This window comes from Thermochaetoides thermophila, assembly GCF_000221225.1.
Source record: "Thermochaetoides thermophila DSM 1495 unplaced genomic scaffold scf7180000011806, whole genome shotgun sequence".
Lineage (NCBI taxonomy): Eukaryota > Fungi > Ascomycota > Sordariomycetes > Sordariales > Chaetomiaceae > Thermochaetoides > Thermochaetoides thermophila.
This window is the reverse complement of record NW_006383023.1, coordinates 898,231-917,399: the sequence shown is the minus strand read 5'-3', so window position 1 is coordinate 917,399 and position 19,169 is coordinate 898,231. Positions and strand designations below refer to the sequence as shown.

Here is a 19,169-nt window from a genome sequence, read left to right as displayed (position 1 = left end):
CTGCAAATGAGAGATCTAAGAGACCCTCGCCACCTACCTACTCAAGTGCTCGAGAGAATGAGCTAAGATGCAGAATGTCAGAATCACAGTGAGGTGGTATTGATGGCAGGCTACGGAGCGCAGACTTGGCTGGGTAGACCCTCCTGATGCAAGGCGAAACAAGCGGCTGTGGAGCTTTGGCACTTACCTGTCTGTATTCGGCCTGTCTGGCGCCCTCCATGGGGGATGGGTGACATGTATAGAATTTGAGTCTATGAATTTTCAAGTACTAGGCTACAACATTATTGATAGTTGCTACCTGGTCACAGACTTATTCTTATCGTTGGAGGACACGCTTGAGTGAGAATGCCTCAAAGGGAACTGTCTTCGATTGTGTGAAGCTCTGACTTGTCACTGTGGGTTTGAGAATCGTATCGTTTCATCCCCGCCGGTCACATCCACTACAGTCACTGTGATCAGATGGAAATGGCCACAATTGGTGTCTCTTCTTCTACATCTCTATCATACGCTAATTGAAATAGATAACCAAGGAACAGAGCCATTATCATCCCAGTACTCCCAGTCCTCCGTGTATATCCATGTAACAACCCAAACCTCTCTCCTCTCGCAGTCAAAGAGTATGCAGTACAATAGCCCAGCTATTTATACAGATGAGGAAAAATAGAATTGCTCATGATCCGACCAGAACCATCCCATCCATTGGTATCATCTCACAGCCATCCAGCCCACTGCAGCATATCTACCCAACCTCTGTACACATATGTCCAACCATATAATGAAAAGAAAAGCCAGACGGTGTTGGAAAAAAAACAGAGGGTATTATCTCGACCCAAAACATTTTCCGCACCTCGGTACTTCATAACCTTTCACCGACCCCAGCTGTGTCCCGAGTGTGTCTCTGTGAGGTGAGAGAGTGTGGTCTGGGGATCGCGGGGCCGCAATGCCGGGGGCACGGAGCTGAGCAAAGGCGGAGGAGGGATACCAATAGGAGGGAGAGTGCCAGGTGTATGCGGCGGCGGAATCATGTGGCCCAGAGGGGTATGAGGGGGAGGAGGGCCCAGGGGCCGCAGGCTCTCGAAGGAGGCAGCACCGTCGGGCCGGATGTCGAGGGTACCAATGTCGAAGCGCTTTGAGCATCCATCCTCCATGTGCCTAGCTTCATAGTTAGTTGCTGTATTCTCGGCTCTTTCTGTATAAGTCTCCTACCTTCTGAGGGTATCCTTCCTCGCGAACATCCTCCCGCAATAATCGCATTTATGAGTCCTCTCGCGCAGATGCACGCTCGCATGGTGCCTTTGTAAGTCTGTCTTGCGCACGAACCGCTTGTTGCAATCGGGCACCTGGCAAGGGAATGGATATTCACGCTTCTCATCATGGGTTTCCAGATGTGCCTTGTAGTTGTAACTACGGCTGAACATCTTGCCACAGCCCTTGAACTCGCAGATGAAGTTGGCTTCTTCCTTTGTCGTCAGACGCCGTTGTTGTCTGCGCGGCCGTTGCACCCGGAACCGCTTGACATCCTGGAGGAATGGGGTAGGCTGGAGCACAGGAGGAGGGGGGTATAAGTGGTCTGTCTCGAGGGGCTGATATTCAGGCTTGCTCCAGGAAGCTGTGTTGGCTGTTCCATCAGAGAGGTATCCGGAGGTGCTGCTACCTGCGTAGGGACCATTTTCGGAAGGATAGGACGGAGTTTGAGCCGATCGAGGCGATGGATACTGAGCTGCTTCTATGGTCTGGTTGTACTCGGGACCTCCTTCCATCTTGATGCGAGGGGTCAGGGGAGGAATCGAAGTTGCTGATGTGTATGCAGGCATGGTCGTCCTCGGAGGAGCAACAGGGGACCTAGGGGCCGAGCTAGTAGGCGGAGGGGTTGGTGCGTGGATCACGGAAGGCTGGTTTGGAGATTGGTGGTAGGCATCATGCGAGTATGAATAACTTCCAAAGGAGTCATACTCCGGCGAGAGGATGCTAGGCATCACGGATGCCGAAGAAGTCGGATGAAGTGCATTCCACTCGTGCTGTGCCATGGAGTCGAGGGGAGGGAGAGAAGAATCAGGCTCCATCGGAGGACTCACGACACAAGACTGGTCCCCATAGATTGAGGAGAGCTTGTATTGTTGATCAACTAAGCCGGGAGAAGGGTAGTCGAGCGAGGACCTCTCAGAGGGGCAATACGTATGGGTCGGAGAAGCAGGCGATCTCACGATTGAAGGAGGAGGAGTGAGCTCCATTGTAGTCATGTTGAAGTGCTGGCGCTGATGGGGCGTGGCTTATTTAATATCTGGCGGTGCGTGTTGAGGTTGCTGGCTGTGGGGGTGTAAGTGAGAAGCCCACGGCACACAAGTCCCGCTGTATGTCTTGTCCTTGAGCTGTGGAGGCCAGAAGAGGTCCAAATTGGAGTAGACTTGTCAAGAGTCCTATTGGTGTTCAGGTACGGCAAGGCCCTCTGGGTGCAGGTAGGAAGAGGGGAAGATATAGGAGATGTCCGAAGGAAGAGCAGTGAAGGCTCTGATTGCTCTAGTGTGCCTGTGTGCTGTTGCCTCATCCACTCGTGATGAATTGCGCTGAGCTGTAAGGGGGAGGTGTGGGAGGTGAGACAGGCCACTGGGTATCTTATAAGTTTGACGAACTGATGATGCTTCTGCCTGGCTTCTTATTATAATGGTTCTGAAGAGCTGGGGGCGAGATAATATGTACATACATGGATGCAGGCATGTCTTTAGAATCGGGACATGACCAGGGTGACAGAAAGCAGCTCATCTGAGGACCCGATGCACGCAACCTACAGGGGCCGCTATTGGGGGGGGGGGGGACGAGATTTGCTCTCTCCACCCCTGTCAACACCCGGGGGCGAATCGCACCCTCGCCGGGACATCTCGATGGGGCAGACAAGGCTGGATTGTACCATCCCAATAAAGGAGGGATCTGTTAGACAAGATGTCGGCAGCACACGAGATGCGGTTAGTCCCAGAATGTGATGGAGGGTGTAGTTCTTGGGGGGGAGGTGTGGCTGGGCGCATGGGAGTGAGGTAGTGTACCCTCACATGTAAAGGCAACCTCCTTTTTCGGAAAAAAATAGGTCGCAAGATAGGAAAATAGAAACTGTAGGTACACCAAATTGCACGCATTGGGTATCACAGTCATGGAGGAGGAGGGGTCTAGAAAGCAGTTGGGACACAAGAACACACCCCCTCCCTGCGCATCCCCTGTCATACCCCTGTCACCTGAAGGCTCCACCCCAGCTCCAGTGGGGCTGCAAGCTCAACCAACATAGAGGATTGGGCTCGGAGATGATTTAACTTGGTGAATTCTTGCTCGTCGCTTTGTGGGGTCCATTATGACAGTGTTGATCACTTTTGTCTCGAAGATTTTTCATGTAGTGCAGGCCCGAGAAATTCCTCAAGCATCCACATTGCAAGCAGGATGAATGTACTCACGGGAAATGCTGAACATATGCCAAGCAATAGTATCCTCAAGTGCTGACTGCCGCTGATTACCCAGTTTGAATGGTTATGTCATCTGATCAAGTGTTATGTGTTGAGGAATTTGTGTGGCTGCAGCCATTGCTCTAGATAGCCACTGACGATACTCGGGATTCTCGTGAAGGAGCCATGGTGACTGGTCAGCTATGGTAGTTAGGCCCGGGCCGTCCACATCGCGCAGCAGGAAATCGTGTGTGCTGTGCAAACAACTCATGCTGTGCTTGTGGCCGATTTTTGATAAAGTGCCGCCGGTTGAAGACCCAAGTCCAAGGGACAGGACCGAGGACTGGAGGACAGGTCGTTCGCTGACGACCGCATCAACACAGTGAAGATACAACCCATTCATCGGGCCGAGATACTGTGGCGGATACATGGGATCGAACAGCTTCACGCTGGTGACTTGAGCTTCCAACATCGAGATCCCGTCGTATTCGGGGAGGTGAGAGTTTGCATGTTTCTTGACAAAGCATACTTAGGTGGTGTAAGTGTTAAAGCCATGTCCGCCTAGTCTCTGAAAAGCCAAATGAGTCACCTGTAATGCCGTGACGACTGCTATCTACATACATACATATATAAAAAGCGTCTTCCATCGCTGTTGTGAAGCTGAAAAGTCGCCATCGAGATTCAAAGGTTGCACTCAACAACCGAAAACTCTTCTACAGCCAATTCCGCATTTCCTTCTGTAAGAGCAACAGTAGTGGAGGTTGATCAGAAGCACTCGTTTTCTGTCGGGTGGAGTAGCAGAACTGCCACGGAAACTTGGTGTGTCTGTCGTAGGTTCTTGGACAGAAGTATTCACTAGCTTTTAAAGTGGGTATTCTCGAGCATTGTTGTTGCAATATACAACAAGACTTACTTCTTGATGTATATAGAGTGTATGTTAGCCAAAGAAAACCCAGGCGGGGAACTGGCCCCCAAGGGTTCTCTGAGCCGCAAGCCGGACCGCGGGAAGGGGCCATACTCATGGCAACATTGATTCAACCTGAGTGTGGCGTTGCAAACGTAGCATTCATCAAGTTGATGCAGAGATACGTGGGCATTTGATATGTTTCTTAGGGTTGTCATCACCAAACTTCAATGATGGCTGTGTGTGATGTGCCGTGGGCAACGGGAAAGGCTGCAGGAATGTGCGCACTGCGCAGGAACGCGTCTGGGGACATGAAGTGGGCTTGACTCCGCCTCAGATCTCCTCTGATTTGTCAAACTAGAAAGCATAATCCACAACTCGATCTTGTTGCCGAGACCTCAAGCTTGGCCTTCTGTAATCAATCCTTCATGACTGTGCCCAACCAGGCGACAACTTCAGCTGCCTGAGGATGTGTTAAAGTCGCATGGTGCTTGTATTCTCGATTCATCAAATACTGGGCACTTCTGTATCGGTTGTTCATCCAATATTGGATCAAGAAGCTGATCTCTCTCGTGTCCAGTCTCGATTTTCGGGTCGAAGCGGGCTCGGGACGTCAATTTGGCTGGTGCTCCTGAACCCTGGTTTAAAGTGTTTTGCCACTGGTCGATTTGCGGGCAGAATGGCCCACCGAGTTCACAAAGGCCCACAGTGGGATGCGCTAGGCCTAGCATCTGCGTCGGCCCCGTTGTTCCCGCGCTGCTTGGTGCATTTTTGGTTCTTGTCAACCAAGCTCGTTTGGGCCTCATGGTTAGTTAGCTCCCGCAACCGTTCCGCTGCCGGGCTGCCGACCAGCGGCGTGGTTTATCAACAATACAACTGGTCGAGTGCAGAGATCTATCAACGCTACTAGCCTGAGACAAATACACGTGTTTCAGCAGCCAGATGAATGCATGTTTCAGAAAGTCAAGTCTCTTCTTATCGGACAGAAATGCATCCGATGTCACAGGCAACGCCGAATGGCCTCGCTAGCGCCGACAGTTCAAGCTAGTACCGTAGAAGAAGGAGTGGCCTCTAATACTCCACCGAAAGAACCGAAGGTTCGATAGTCCCAAACCCGTCGTCGTTCCTAAGCACACATGACGGCTTTTCGAAACATTGAAGTATACGGGTCTTTGCTGGCGACAGCCTGCCTAGCTAGTGTAGGCTTTGAGGTGCATGTAAAGCTTTTTGGTTGTGGTGACAAGCTATTCCAGACGACCACCATCTGTGAGGTTACCGCGGCCTGGCTCGTGGAGAATTGAGGGAAGTTTTGGGCTGAGTTGGGGCGGCGATTGGCGCTCGCTCATAGGCTCGCTCTTTGCACCAACCAACAACCGAAATTACGATCTCTGTCGCTTCCTCCAGGCAGACAGAAGACGTTTGTAGGAACTCAGCCTTGAACCGTCAATGACGAAATGCGCTCGCCGAAAGGGTTCAGACCGAACAGGATCTGCAACTAGTGAATCTGAAACACGGTCATTCATCTTTGATGCCCACCAGCAGAGTTCCAGCGAAGTGCGGCGCTGCACTTCCAGAACTGTGTGCTGGGCGCCAAGCGGGATCACTCATGGCTGGCTGCCTTACCCAGCCTTCTTGGTAAAGGAATCAGGTTGTTCGACCTTGGGGTCGAGCATGGAACGTCACATTCCATTAGGATTCTCTTTCAGAAAGAAAGTTCACTGATTGATTCCGAAATCATCCGTCGTGATGCACTTCTCATTTTGAAACACTCAAAAACACCAAGCATCCAGCACCCAGATGCCTGGCTTTACGTGTACGGATCGGTCATGCAATCTCATGGCCTTCCACAGGGTGATAGTTTTCCCTTACACAGTCATCTGGAGAGCAAGTAAATACTACCAAGCTGTCTGGTATGTCTTTCCCTTCTCCATCTCTCCGTAAACCGGGCATCTGGAGCAGATCCTGAGATCCAGCCCCATCGCAGATCCGAGGGCCCACTTTCCCCGGTCTCTTAGCGCCACCGGGGGACCACCCGGACCGGACTTTGATATCCTTTTCATGTCTTAGTTGTGGGGCTGACCGAGAACAGATCTTTGAGGTATCCCAATGTCGTATGCCATAGCAACCGCGACACAGTCAGCAATTGATCAGACCAGCGTTTTCTTCAGTAAGCTTATCAACAGCTGGCTTACCAACAGCCGACCACCTATGGCAGACGGAATTGTTTCCTGAGCCAACAGCCGCTTGGATTGGCCAATTGATACAACATACAACATGTGTAGTGGCTGGTGTAGTGGCTGCAGGATCGCATCTGGTCATTGGTATTGTCAAATGTGATAGAGATTTTGAATCGCAAAAGGGAACGATGGCAGGCGGGGGGCTCGTCATCAGCAATTCCGATATCAGCAAGTTGTGTACATATGTAAAGTTGATTAACAATGTGCATTCGCGTTGCAACCAATTAGTTCTCAATCTTCGAAGCAGCATTCGGGAGAGCTGAGCTAGAGAGTACAAGATTGCACAATGCAAGTGTTCGTCTAGCCCTATCAAACCACGATCGGTTGCCTGCGCGGCAGCACATCGCGATGTGATGTTATCGATGAAAATAGTCTACTTCCCTCTCGGATCAAGCAACAGAGGAGGATGGATGCACTGTCACCACCGCGCCTGCAAGCTCAAGTTACATAGGCATATGTATTTTACCCATATTTGCTGCAGCCACGGCAAAAGTGGGCAAAATTATCCCACCAGACAGCAAATATAGCCAAGAGAGTGGGAAACAAGACAAGGATATCCTTGCACAGCCACGCCGGGGTTACGCGGTGTGGAGACGGTCTCCAGCGCGGGATTGCAGCGGATCTTCGTTGCGCTAACCTTAGCGCAAGAAGCGAGCCAAGCGCAGTTTTGTGGGTCCCGTCACACGTCGCTTGATGCGAAGAGAAACAAACAAGAATTACGGTGCTTGTAATTTAACTACTAACCAGACTTGGACATACATGATAGATTGTGAAAATAAGCGTGAGGCACTTGCGAAAGCAGCAGGTTGATTGACGAAAGGAGATTGGGAAGCAGCCCAACTATAGACGATCTGATGATGACGAAATTATCGGCTATTAAGTGCTGGTCTTAGCTTGGAGGGGGCTTTAACATGCTCCTTATAACCAATCTCTTAAGACTGATGAGGATTCCAGAACAGGAAGCAGGTCAACAGTCGTCGTAGAAGCTTGGAGGGGTATTACATTCTAGAGACTCCACAGCTTTAGGCCTCCACTTGCAGCACCATTCAACAGCTTCTAACAGTTTCACTCTCGTCTGGAGCTAGTGTATACGAATGCCTACATTGCTTTTTGTACAACATGTGAACATGTGTATAAACCGACTTGTAGCAACCATCTTATCATTCCATACCCCCAAGATGTTCTACGTGTTGTACATTACCACACGCACTTTTTTGCTGTGATACCCGCATTTGTCCAATCACCAACAAGAACCCACCACATGCTCTCCAAATATAGCTCTGCTTCTGATTGGAGGGCGGCTAATCAACTGTACAGCTGACAGGGGTGAGGGGGGTTTCATGATCGTCGGCAACAGCCACACCAATGCAACACCGGGCTTTCTTTGAGGATGGGCCTCTGAAGGTGACAGGAATCACAAAACTGAAACGAAACATCTGCAGATGGGCTGAGGCTGCAGTCTGCACATATACCTACCGACACTAGTGCAGGCAGACCGTTGCACGCACCTACTATCCTTTCCATAGTTTCGACGGCTTGGTAGGCGACAAGAACAAGCATATGCTCATTGGTGGTATGTAGGATGCGAGTTTGGGAAAGATGCAACGCAGAGCCTGGAATGGGGAACAGAGCGCTGGGTTCTGATCGTTCGATGCATGTTGTGGCAGAAAGTCAGAAGTCTATAGTCAATTGCTATTCTACATCGACACCTATCTTGGTAGGTTTGTACAATGCCTTTGGATAATATTGGGATAGAACTGTTTCAACCCAATTTTCTACGCTTGAGCTAATCTTGTACCATCTTTCCACACTTCACTTGAGACTTTCATGTGTTAAGCTGATCAACACATGGCACCCCCACGAAGTCGGGGGAGGCACAGCTGAGAGCTTCTTTTGCCATACTGTCTTGGCTGGTTATTTAGTTGTACTGGTCATCAATTTGAAGGTTTCCGAAGGGCTTCACCAACATGCTCACTCGAAGAGCACGGCTCGTGTTACTCAAGCTGCTCAGCGCACAAGACCCTCAACCACCACAGACTCAATCGAAACCGCAGTATACTATCAACACTATCACTGCACTCAAACCGATATAGTAAAAAGTGTCCGTATTCATCATAACCGCTATTTTTATTCTTTTCACTTATACATACGTCTTTGACAACTTCCAGAACAATTCTCTTGTCAAATCAGCTGAGCACAAGGCTTCTGAAACAGCCACTCGGGAAGCTCTCCGCACTGTTGGGCTCGTTTCAGATTTTGACCATACATCAGCACAGCCACCTGTAAAACATCGCTGCCTGAGGGCCCAACAACAGTTGTCCCAGAAATAACGCCATCAATACTCCGTACCGTACAGGGCAGCATGCGATGCACAACTGCAACCCCCGGGCCGATAAAACCCTAATAAGGTTATCAGCGACTGCCGGCCGGTAGCGGAGTCGGCATCCCAACCGCAGCACATTCCTCTGTGGCAGAGCGAAATAGCCCCCGCTTGCCCAGCCTTGGTTTGTGTCACCTGCTTGCACTTCACCCGCACGGATTAACTCGGTGCCTGGTCTAGGCGGTGGTGTGGCGTAGTCAACAACATCCAACAAGACCTGGTCCCAATGGGAAGCGCTGTCTTTGCAGGTGGTTCCTGTTCAAAAAACAGTAGATTGTGATGTTGAATAGATAGAATGGGAATAACGGAGAGCTCGATGGCAGCATAAGGGGCACTGATCCGAGCTGAACCCTCGGGAAGCTCGTCATCGCCTCAGCTTGATGGTTTCGCTGCAAGCGATAATTCTTCTCATGATGGAGACCTTCCAATTCGGTACTAATTTTTGAGACAGACATCAAACAGTCTGCGTTATTCTGTTCCTTCACGAGGAGTGTAGGATCAACGAGGAGTGTAGGAAATCTTTCCATCAACGCGATTTGTTGTGAAAAGAGTAAGTCCAGCCTGCGGCGTCCTACACGTCAACACTACGCCATGAATTGATTTACACCGGTGTGTTGAGAACAGATGTGATACTCTTTTCAATCATTATCACCGTTCCTTATCTCACCTCAGACTGAAACTGGTTGTTGGCGATATGCTACAGTGGCCGGGTTTGTCCGGACTGGTCAACGAGTAAGTGTGTGTACCTGCATTCAGGTGGTCTCTTCCGGTGGGCCATCCTCTTGTAGCCGCGCTCCTGCTTTTGGTGGTTGCCTGTTGACCCAGTAATAGTGTTCTTGAACACTTCGATGGCGAACTCTGTGCCTCTGGGTCGCTTGTTTAGCTTGCCCGTCGCCCACGCAAAGCGTTGTTGGAGAACCACGACTTGTAGGTCAGATCTTGCTTGAATCTTCTCCCCCCCCAAACCCACGCTCCTGCTGCGGAGGAGCAAGCGAGATGTTCTCGAGAGCCCCGGGGATATCTCGGCAGATCCTGCGTACCAGTGCAGCTGAGTGGCGAGCAAGCCGAGGTGAGTGTGGGAAAGAAGCAGATGGAAGAAGTAAGGCGAAGACCAACAGCCTTATCAGGGGTGTCAGCTGCTCCAGCCTGTGTCCTTGAAACAGATCCTCCAAGCTCTTAGCGACGGGGGCGGTTCCTTTTCGATGAGGAGATAGATGCTTGCTCCATAGGCAGTGTAGTCAGTAAAGCTATCCAACGTGTCAGTGATTCAAGACAAGAGCGGTGAACTCCGCGAATTAATGTTTGAAGGTTAGTTCTCTCGCTCAGAGCGGGCTTAATCTGGGAAGGTGAAGGTTGGAAATGTTGACACGGTGACACAAAGATGCCTATCATCCAGAACTTTCTTGGGTACCTAGCCGGGTAATTTATTCCTCAGCGTTGTATAGTGCCATGAAACTTGATCCAAAAGCAGCAGGACATGTGTGATTTGCAACTGGCGGTCTTCCACATGCAACTGAGCCTAAGTAGTCGGAACCATTGGTCACATTAGCCAGGTCTGTCAATTGGTTATCAGGTTTCAACTCAGAAGCAAGCACACGGCCATCATTAAGCGGCCCAGGGAAACGGGTATATGAACCCTATTTCGAACTTGACACTGGCTCAGGCAGCCCCGATGCCTCTTAATCCCTTCTCAGTTCAATACAATATATAGCGGCGAGGTGATAGCTAAGTCAGGAGAACCGGCGAAACAGGCATTCCCTATGGGAGACACAACAAAAGATAAGGCTATAAGACCACTGAAGCGAGAAAAAAAGCTGACAGCAGTAGACACAAATGCTGTATCACAGCCGATCGCTTGACATGTGAGGATCAACCCTTTTTTGAAAGGGTAGAGGGTTATCCCCTTGGCAGGTGGTCAGTGTTCGAGCACCGCAGTAACGCAGAGAGAGGGTGATGACGTTGTTGATTGGGAAATGTAAAGAACATGTTTCAACCGGACTCGGGAAATAATGAAAAGAGATAGCTGCAAGCATTTTTGAAGGGCCTTGTTGTAGTGTCTTTGAGCTGAAAAACGATGATCGCACAAACCCCATAAGGTGCAGTTTTACTGCGCGATAGACTGACTCTCTTGAAGGGCGCAACCGAAAGAGTTTTGGGGGCCAAGGGAAATTTGCACAAAAACATGGCATTATACCACTGAAAGCTGGCTTATGTCGGATGAAAAGCCGACGAAATCTCGGTACGTAGAGTTAGACAACGATTCGGAAAAAAGGGGGACTTCGACCATATGGGTCTCGCTCACGTGGCTTGGCGCGTTTTGGTCGCGTTTTGGTCGCGTTTTCACCTAGATAGGTGAGCTGGGCCACACCGAGCACGGGCCGGCTGGCTGACCTTTAGGTGTGGCGCGTCACCAGGCAGCGATACGATCCACGTGATTTCCTTTCCATTTTCATTGAACTTCGCGCCAGCTATCAAGCTCCTCTAGAAAATCTCAGCAGACTGGAATAAAGTTTTGCTTAGGAAAGATTGCGGAGAAGGGTCAAGAACTATCTGGTTTGGCCAAAGGCGGCTCGCCCAGACGCGACACGCAGCAAGTGTCGGTCACGGCGAGTCGAGGCAAAGTTTGAGAAAAAAGTCTATAGTTTCAGGGCCTCTTGTGTTCCACATCGACTGCAAACAAAGGACGAAAGTCTTCCATTGATTTAGAAGGAACCGCGACCGACGCGTCCTTATTGGTTACAATCAAGGCGAGCCTTCGGCCTGCCGTCGCGTGGGTTCCCTTAAGAAACGAAAGAACAGAAACGCAGACTTGCAAGCTTGATCGATTCTCATCAAGAAAGGCGTCAGCGCCAACCTGTTCGCCAAGATGGAGTTCATGATCGAGTAAGCCCAGCGCACATCGTCAGGCGCTGTTCCAAGGGCAGCTTGCCATACTCTCCACCGTAACGAAAGCTGACACCGGCGTGCCATCTCAGCGATCTGCCTGTTCTCTTCCCATATCCTCGCATTTACCCAGGCAGGTCATTCCCTTGTGTTGTATCATACATCGGCGTCGCTAACAGGCCCAATCAGAGCAATATGCGTGCGTTTCCCGCAGGTCGTGTTATCACTGCGTTGTACTGACATGAATGCTGTGGCCCCCCTGCAACAGCTATATGTGCGATTTGAAAAGTAAGCGCTAGCGGAATCATGGCCTGGTAAACCGCTGACGTGCTCCAGAGACCCTTGATGCTGGGGGTAATTGTGTGCTGGAGATGCCTTCGGGCACAGGAAAGACCATCACACTGTTGTCTCTGATCGTGGCATACCAGCAGCACTATGCTGAGCACAGGAAGTTGATCTACTGCTCACGTATGTCTGTTGGCCGTCCTGGCAATCTCAAAGCAGCTAATAACAACAACCAGGAACAATGTCCGAGATCGAGAAGGCATTGGTTGAGCTGAAAGCACTCATGAAGTTCCGTGCGGAGCGCCTGGGATATGTTGAAGAATTCAGAGGTTTGGGCCTAACCAGTCGTAAGAACCTTTGCTTGCACCCATCCGTCAAAAGGGAAAAGAGTGGAACAATAGTCGATGCCCGCTGTCGTAGCTTAACGGCTGGTTTCGTCAAGGAGAAGAAACAGAGAGGAGAAGACGTTGATGTCTGCATTTACCATGACGTATGTATTGAAAACGGAAGACATGGCCAGATCTGCGGGACTTACTAACATGTTTCGTAGAATCTCGATCTCCTTGAACCACACAATCTAATCCCCAACGGCATCTGGACGTTGGATAATCTGTTAAAGTATGGCGAGGAGCACAAGCAATGCCCATATTTCACAGCTCGACGGATGGTGGGTGATGTCTAAGCCCGGTACCGACCACATGTACTAACTGATTGGTATCAAGCTGCAATATTGTAACGTCGTCATTTATTCCTACCACTACCTCTTGGACCCTAAGATTGCGGAGCGTGTCTCCAGAGACTTATCCAGCGACAGCATCGTCGTCTTTGACGAAGCGCACAACATCGACAATGTCTGTATTGAAGCCCTTAGTACGGACATCACAGAAGAGTCCTTAAGAAGGGCAACAAGAGGTGCACAGAACCTCGAGAACAGGATCAATGAGATGAAAGAAACCGATCAGCAAAAGCTCCAAGACGAGTACGAGAAGCTTGTTGAAGGGCTTAGGGGGAACGATGATGGCACCCGAGAAGATTCATTTATGACCAGTCCTGGTAAGTTCCCGAGGTAGCCGACTTCCTGAAGAAGGGTTTTGGTGACACTTTTTTCTAGTCCTCCCACAAGACTTGCTCAAGGAGGCCGTTCCCGGCAATATCCGGAGAGCAGAGCACTTTGTTGCCTTCCTCCGGAGGTTCATTGAATACCTCAAGGTTTGTGTCAATTCAGGCATCCGGCTTGTACTCTATTAACACCCAAGTAGACGAGGATGAAGGTTCGGCAAGTCATCTCCGAGACACCGCCATCCTTCTTGGCACACCTGAAAGAGTATACATTTATCGAGAAGAAGCCTCTAAGGTGGTGTGCAGAGCGCCTGACATCACTGGTCAGGACGCTTGAGCTCACTAACATTGAAGACTACCATGCCCTCCAAGAAGTAGCCACGTTTGCAACACTTGTGGCTACATACGAGAAGGGCTTCTTGTTGATTCTCGAGCCGTACGAGTCCGACACGGCCGAAGTACCCAATCCAGTTCTGCACTTCTGCTGCTTGGACGCCGCTATTGCCATCAAGCCTGTCTTTGACAAGTTCCGCAATGTCATCATCACCTCCGGTACCATCTCCCCACTGGAGATGTACCCCAAGATGCTCAACTTCACCACCGTCGTCCAAGAGTCGTACAGCATGACACTGGCTCGGCGATCCTTCCTTCCCCTCATTGTGACTCGTGGCAGCGACCAGGCCTCCATTTCGACAGGCTTCCAAGTCCGCAACGAGCCGAGCGTAGTCCGCAATTATGGCAATCTCCTCACCGAATTTGCCAAAATTACTCCCGATGGCATGGTCGTCTTTTTCCCGTCTTACCTCTACATGGAATCCATCATCAGCATGTGGCAAGGCATGGGCATCCTAGACGAAGTCTGGAAGTACAAGCTCATCCTTGTCGAAACCCCGGATGCGCAGGAAACCTCCCTGGCCCTCGAAACCTACCGCACAGCTTGCTGCAACGGGCGCGGCGCGGTACTCCTCTGCGTTGCACGCGGCAAGGTCTCCGAAGGCATTGACTTTGACCACCAGTACGGGCGCACGGTGCTGTGCATCGGTGTACCCTTCCAGTACACGGAGTCGCGCATCCTGAAAGCGCGTCTCGAGTTCCTCCGCGAGACGTACCGCATCCGCGAGAATGATTTCCTCTCATTCGACGCGATGCGGCATGCTGCTCAGTGCCTGGGCCGCGTGCTGCGCGGCAAGGATGACTACGGGTTGATGGTGTTGGCGGACCGGCGGTTCCAGAAGAAGCGCAACCAGCTTCCCAAGTGGATCGCGCAGGCGTTGCTGGATGCAGACACGAACCTGAGTACGGATATGGCGGTCAGCAGCGCAAGGAGATTCCTCAAGACCATGGCGCAGCCGTTTAAGGCAAAGGACCAGGAGGGGATCAGTACCTGGAGCTTGGAGGACCTGAAGAGGCATCAACAGAAGATGGATGAGGAGCGGATGAAAGAGCTGGAAGCACAGCGGGAGAAAGAGTCCGCGCCGGCAGTGGAGAGGCCGGCGGATCAGGGAAGGGAAAGTGACTACGAGGTGGACGAGGAGGAAGAGAGGGAGATGATGGCGCTTGATGTGGGCAACTAAAGCTGGGGACATGTCGTTTACATGTTAGAGCAAAAGTATAATATTACAGTCCTCCTTCGACAGCCGACCTGAATCAGGAGGATGTATGCGACCGATATACCAGAACTGTGGTGGTATTACACACTATGTAGGTACATAAGCTCTCCAACTCTACTCCCATGCCGGTGTCAACGGATGCATACTCCGTCTAAATCCTAAACCCAAACACCTAACGCACCTATGCATCAAGCATCTTAACCAATCTGAGCGAAAGCTATGCAATATCCATGCATAGTAGCATTCCTGTAACCCATCCAAACTATGACCGACGCCCAAGTGCTCAAACCCAAGTTTCAAAACATTCGTATGAAAAGAAGCATCTACGACAACGCACCAACAAAGCCCCCTTTCGCCTTAACGGCCCTCATTCCAACAAGGGTATTTTCTTTCCCTGGTCGCCTTCCAATCTCAATGCACAAGAACCTCACTAAATCCTGGTTCGTCCAGTAACTTGTATGCGCGCTGAGCATATTGAGGTACTGGATTTCGAGCGGGCCACCGCCCGAGCGCAGGTAGTAATCGATTTGCCCATTGTCATTGAGCAGAAATGCCTTCTTTTCAGCAATCTCCTCGCGCGTAAAGTCATGGATCTCGAGCTCGAGCTGGGACGGTAGGTGATTGAGTTTTGACGATGAAGGGGGCGATTGGGGTTGTTGCTGCCCCGGGCCTTGAGCATATTGATGTCGCGGAGTGGTACCTGTAATACTCCTGACCATGACATCCCCAACCCGTTCAAAGAACGAGGTGCTTGTGCTTGGCACGTAGGCGGTCTTGAGCGATGCTGCATAGTACGGATCTATGGTTCCGTTCAGCAGGTAGGCGATGGGGTCTTCTTTGGCAAGGATGTTGTACACATTATCGACCGCCAAACAACCGAACTGTCCAACATCGCCCACAATTTCCTTTGCCACGGTAGCTGCCGCCTCAGCACCAGGCTTCATCCTCCCGCGGCGAGGTAACAAGCGCGCTCCGCGCTCCAGCAGTAAGAAAAATGCTGCTGGACTCCCCAGCAAGAACAGATTCGTCGTATCAAACTCGAAGTACCTTGTATCCGGTACAGGAGAAGCATTTTTCAGATCCAGGCAAGTTACACGAGTAGGCTGGCGTGAGAGTACCTCGATGGCCATTACAGAACCGAGTGAGTGAGCTATAAGATGGACACGGCCATGTTCTGCGAAACCAGGATTGTTGCGGCACCAGAGGCGATAGACACGGTTGGCCTCGCCAACCATGGCAGCGATCATTTTGGGCTTGTGGTGCGACATGTAGAAGGGGATGTCGAACATTATATCCGAGATCATGCCGCGCACAGCAGGGATGGTCGGAGGCTCGATGTCTTTGAGGGCGAAGCCCTCTGGGGGATATGTACCCTCAGGGTTAGCGTGGTCGCCTTCTGCTGTCGGACCACCGTCTTCGAAACTGAGGAGATGGCGCCAGTTGACAGGAAGGACCATGATGCCTCTGTGTTCGGGCCGCAGGACTGCCTTGACAACCGGGCTTTGGAGCTCGATGTTGACGGCTCGCCGTAGGGCACTGACAGCATGCGTAAAGTGGAAGCTTTCAACACGCTCGGCAAACTTCTGACCAATGCCATGAATGACTAACACTAGGTCGGTCACCCGACCACGGTCCTTCTCGAGCTGACAAGCCGGACAGCAGCCGTTTTGCTCAGCGGTTTGACGAGCTTCGGCAGCTCGACTGGCAAGGCTAAACTCCTGAGCGGCACGAGCATACGATGCCCGTTTGTTGTGTACTTTCTCCCAGACATCGCGATCAAACCCACGCACAACAGGTATGCCCACAGTAATTCCTTTCAAAATTTTCGAGACGGGTCGTCTCCCGTAGTAAGCGGACGGTTTCTGACTGGGCTTGAGCAAGAAGGCCGTTGTTGCATCCTTGTAGATTACATGGTAATTCGCGTACGGTATAGACTCCGGAGGTAGCGGACCGGTTTCATCCTCTGTGTGAACAGGCTTCAGTGTGCCTTCGGCAGCAGCTTCTCCCCAAGAGCACCTTGCCGCGCATATTGGATCGGCTGATATAGACGGCTGAGGTGGGATGTTGTCTTTGGGCTTCGATCTCTTCTCGGGGATCTCGGGCCATAGTCGATGGGATACTTTTTCTTCACCGAGCGCCCCAACATCAATTGCCGATCGAAGTTCGTCGCTCCAAGTCTCAGTCCATGGGCGCAGTTCGCGATAGCCTGCTTCTAGCTGGTTTGCAATGATTGGCTCTACGGGGACCATAGTGTCTCGGTAGAACCAAGTTGCCCTCAGCACCGTGGCAACATCATTCACGGGCGACCAGTAGATCGGCTTCATCTGGAGCTGAGGAAGCGAAACCATATGCAGTCGCGATATTCCAACGGGAATTTCGACCGTACCTTCAAGCTTCCCAGTTACCGAGGGCTTTGTGGATGAGTGGCTGCTCCCTCGCGGCCGTCCCCTTAGTGAGCCTTTGATTCCCCTCTCATCCGGCGTCCCAATCATAGATGACCTGTTCGACCTAGAAGTTGGCTCAACCCTCACAAACGGCTTACCAGTGATACCATCGTCCCTGTGAGAGACGGAGAGAGACCCAACAGGCAGGCTTGACCCGAGAGCATTCCCGTTCTCAGGCCCAACTGAGATCCTAGAGATTGACCCCAGGCTCGTAGCAACCTGCATGACCGGGGCTGAGCTTGCCCCGATTGATAGTCCAGCTGCCGAAGTATTTCCAGCAGCAACGGTAGCCACGGCGCCATCCGTGGTGGCACACGAGTCTCCAGTCTTCCATCTCCCCATCAGACCCATCACTGCCTCAACTACTCGGTCCAGATCTAGCTCCTTTTTCTTGCGCCTTGCAATCGGGCAAAACTCCTTCCGTAGCTCAGCCTCTACATCACCCATTAACTCAGTACAGCACACCTGCACACTGTTATCCTCTATATCAACAACCGTCTCTGCCAGCATCGCAGTGAGTCCTCCGGTCCCAGTTGTTGCGGTGCCGTTATTCTGTGCTCCTGTACCTTCCGTAGAAGAAGAAGGCTCTTTCCCATGCTTTTCCCAGTGCTTCTTCGCAGCAGCCTTCACGATCTCTCCAACCCGCTCTGCAACGTCCCTCTCCCATCTCTCTGGACTTGTTCCACGCCCACGCCCAGCCCGAACAGCCTGTTCATGATCCCTACGACACTTGTCTATCCCCAAGCTAATCCATGCTCTTTCCAGGGCTGCGTTATCAGCGGGGGAAAACGGACGCAGGGGGTGCTGTCTCGAACCGGTATGATGGGCGTCATTTGTACCGCTGGACGTAGATGTAGCAGGGGAAAGGGGATCGTCGATCGGTATGGACGAGGAGTAGAAGAATTGGGCACGGATCGGAGGGATACCGGCGAGGTGTTTGTCGGGGGGTTCGGGGGTCAGAGTGGGGACGAGACCGCACGTTGTGTCGAAGGTATGAGAGAGAGGTAATGGAGAGACCATGGCGGCCGTCGAGATAGGTAGATGTGGGCGTTATGTTTCACGGCGATTGTGGAGAAAGATAAAGTTAAGGAGGGTGTGAAGCGAACAGCGAGATCATGGGAAAAAATGCTGAGCAGCGAAGGTGTCGAGGAAGAGGATCATCAAGGCGCGTGGACAGGGAGCACTGTGCGATGCCAGGTCGGAGGTTTGTGGATTCCAAGCTGACCGTGACGCTTGTGGCTAGACTGTTGACTTGAGGCTCCTACTGCTTGATGTTTGACACACCGCTGCAGGCGAGTTTCAAAGCAGGTTAACCGTTCGAGAAGCGGTCTTGACTCTTGAACTCGAGGGTTAAGAAGGCGTGCCTGAAATAGTAGAATCTCCAGCCAGTAATAGCATGGAAATGTAAATATTACAGCAGTGTTTATGCATAAAAAGCGCCATTCACGGCAAGCATGATAACGGTAGCAGCATGTTTGTGCTTGTGGCCATGACCTACCTATGTACCACAGCGCTGATTAGGGCCGGAAAGGCATCGAGCAGCGCGGACACTGCTGCACCTTCGGCGTTTGCAGCAATGACGTGGTGCGTCTGCTGTACACAATGGATGCCTGCCGTGGGAAAAGCCTGGGGTCAGCTGGAGCTTGGTAGCCAGTGCCGCTATTGGCTGCCCTGCTGTTAAGGTTGTCCGCTGAAAGCCGCTAACAACGGTCATGTGGCCCCAGCACGGGTTGTCCCCGTTGATTACAACCCTAACCCTGATGACATGCACGTGTTTTCCGCTGAATAAAGAGTGCATGACGATGGCCAATGGATGGGTACATGGTCTCTCTCTCAACGGACAGAGGATGCAATGCTAAAAAAAAAAAAAAAGATATTGTTCTAGATATGCTGTCAATTGAAGGTATATTCGCCATGTAGCCCTGACTCCATACTTATGCCC

The 19,169-nt window shown here is 51.4% G+C and overlaps 3 protein-coding genes across 3 annotated transcripts; 1 reads left to right on the top strand and 2 right to left on the bottom strand.

Moving 5' to 3' along the window:
* Nucleotides 1-866: 866 nt before the first annotated feature.
* Nucleotides 867-2,240, bottom strand: CTHT_0002940 (uncharacterized protein; the record flags this gene model as incomplete). Its single annotated transcript, XM_006690778.1, has 2 exons — nt 867-1,152; nt 1,321-2,240. 2 exons carry the CDS (start codon nt 2,238-2,240, stop codon nt 867-869), a joined length of 1,206 nt encoding a protein of 401 aa, XP_006690841.1.
* A 9,572-nt stretch (nt 2,241-11,812) lies between these two features.
* CTHT_0002930 (uncharacterized protein) lies at nt 11,813-14,747 on the top strand (the record flags this gene model as incomplete). Its single annotated transcript, XM_006690777.1, has 8 exons — nt 11,813-11,829; nt 12,098-12,117; nt 12,166-12,297; nt 12,351-12,604; nt 12,665-12,781; nt 12,837-13,167; nt 13,226-13,323; nt 13,374-14,747. 8 exons carry the CDS (start codon nt 11,813-11,815, stop codon nt 14,745-14,747), a joined length of 2,343 nt encoding a protein of 780 aa, XP_006690840.1.
* A 359-nt stretch (nt 14,748-15,106) lies between these two features.
* On the bottom strand, nt 15,107-18,247 carry CTHT_0002920 (uncharacterized protein; the record flags this gene model as incomplete). The annotated part of the gene is made up of 1 exon (XM_006690776.1): nt 15,107-18,247. One exon carries the CDS (start codon nt 18,245-18,247, stop codon nt 15,107-15,109), a length of 3,141 nt encoding a protein of 1,046 aa, XP_006690839.1.
* Between the last annotated feature and the right edge of the window lie 922 nt (nt 18,248-19,169).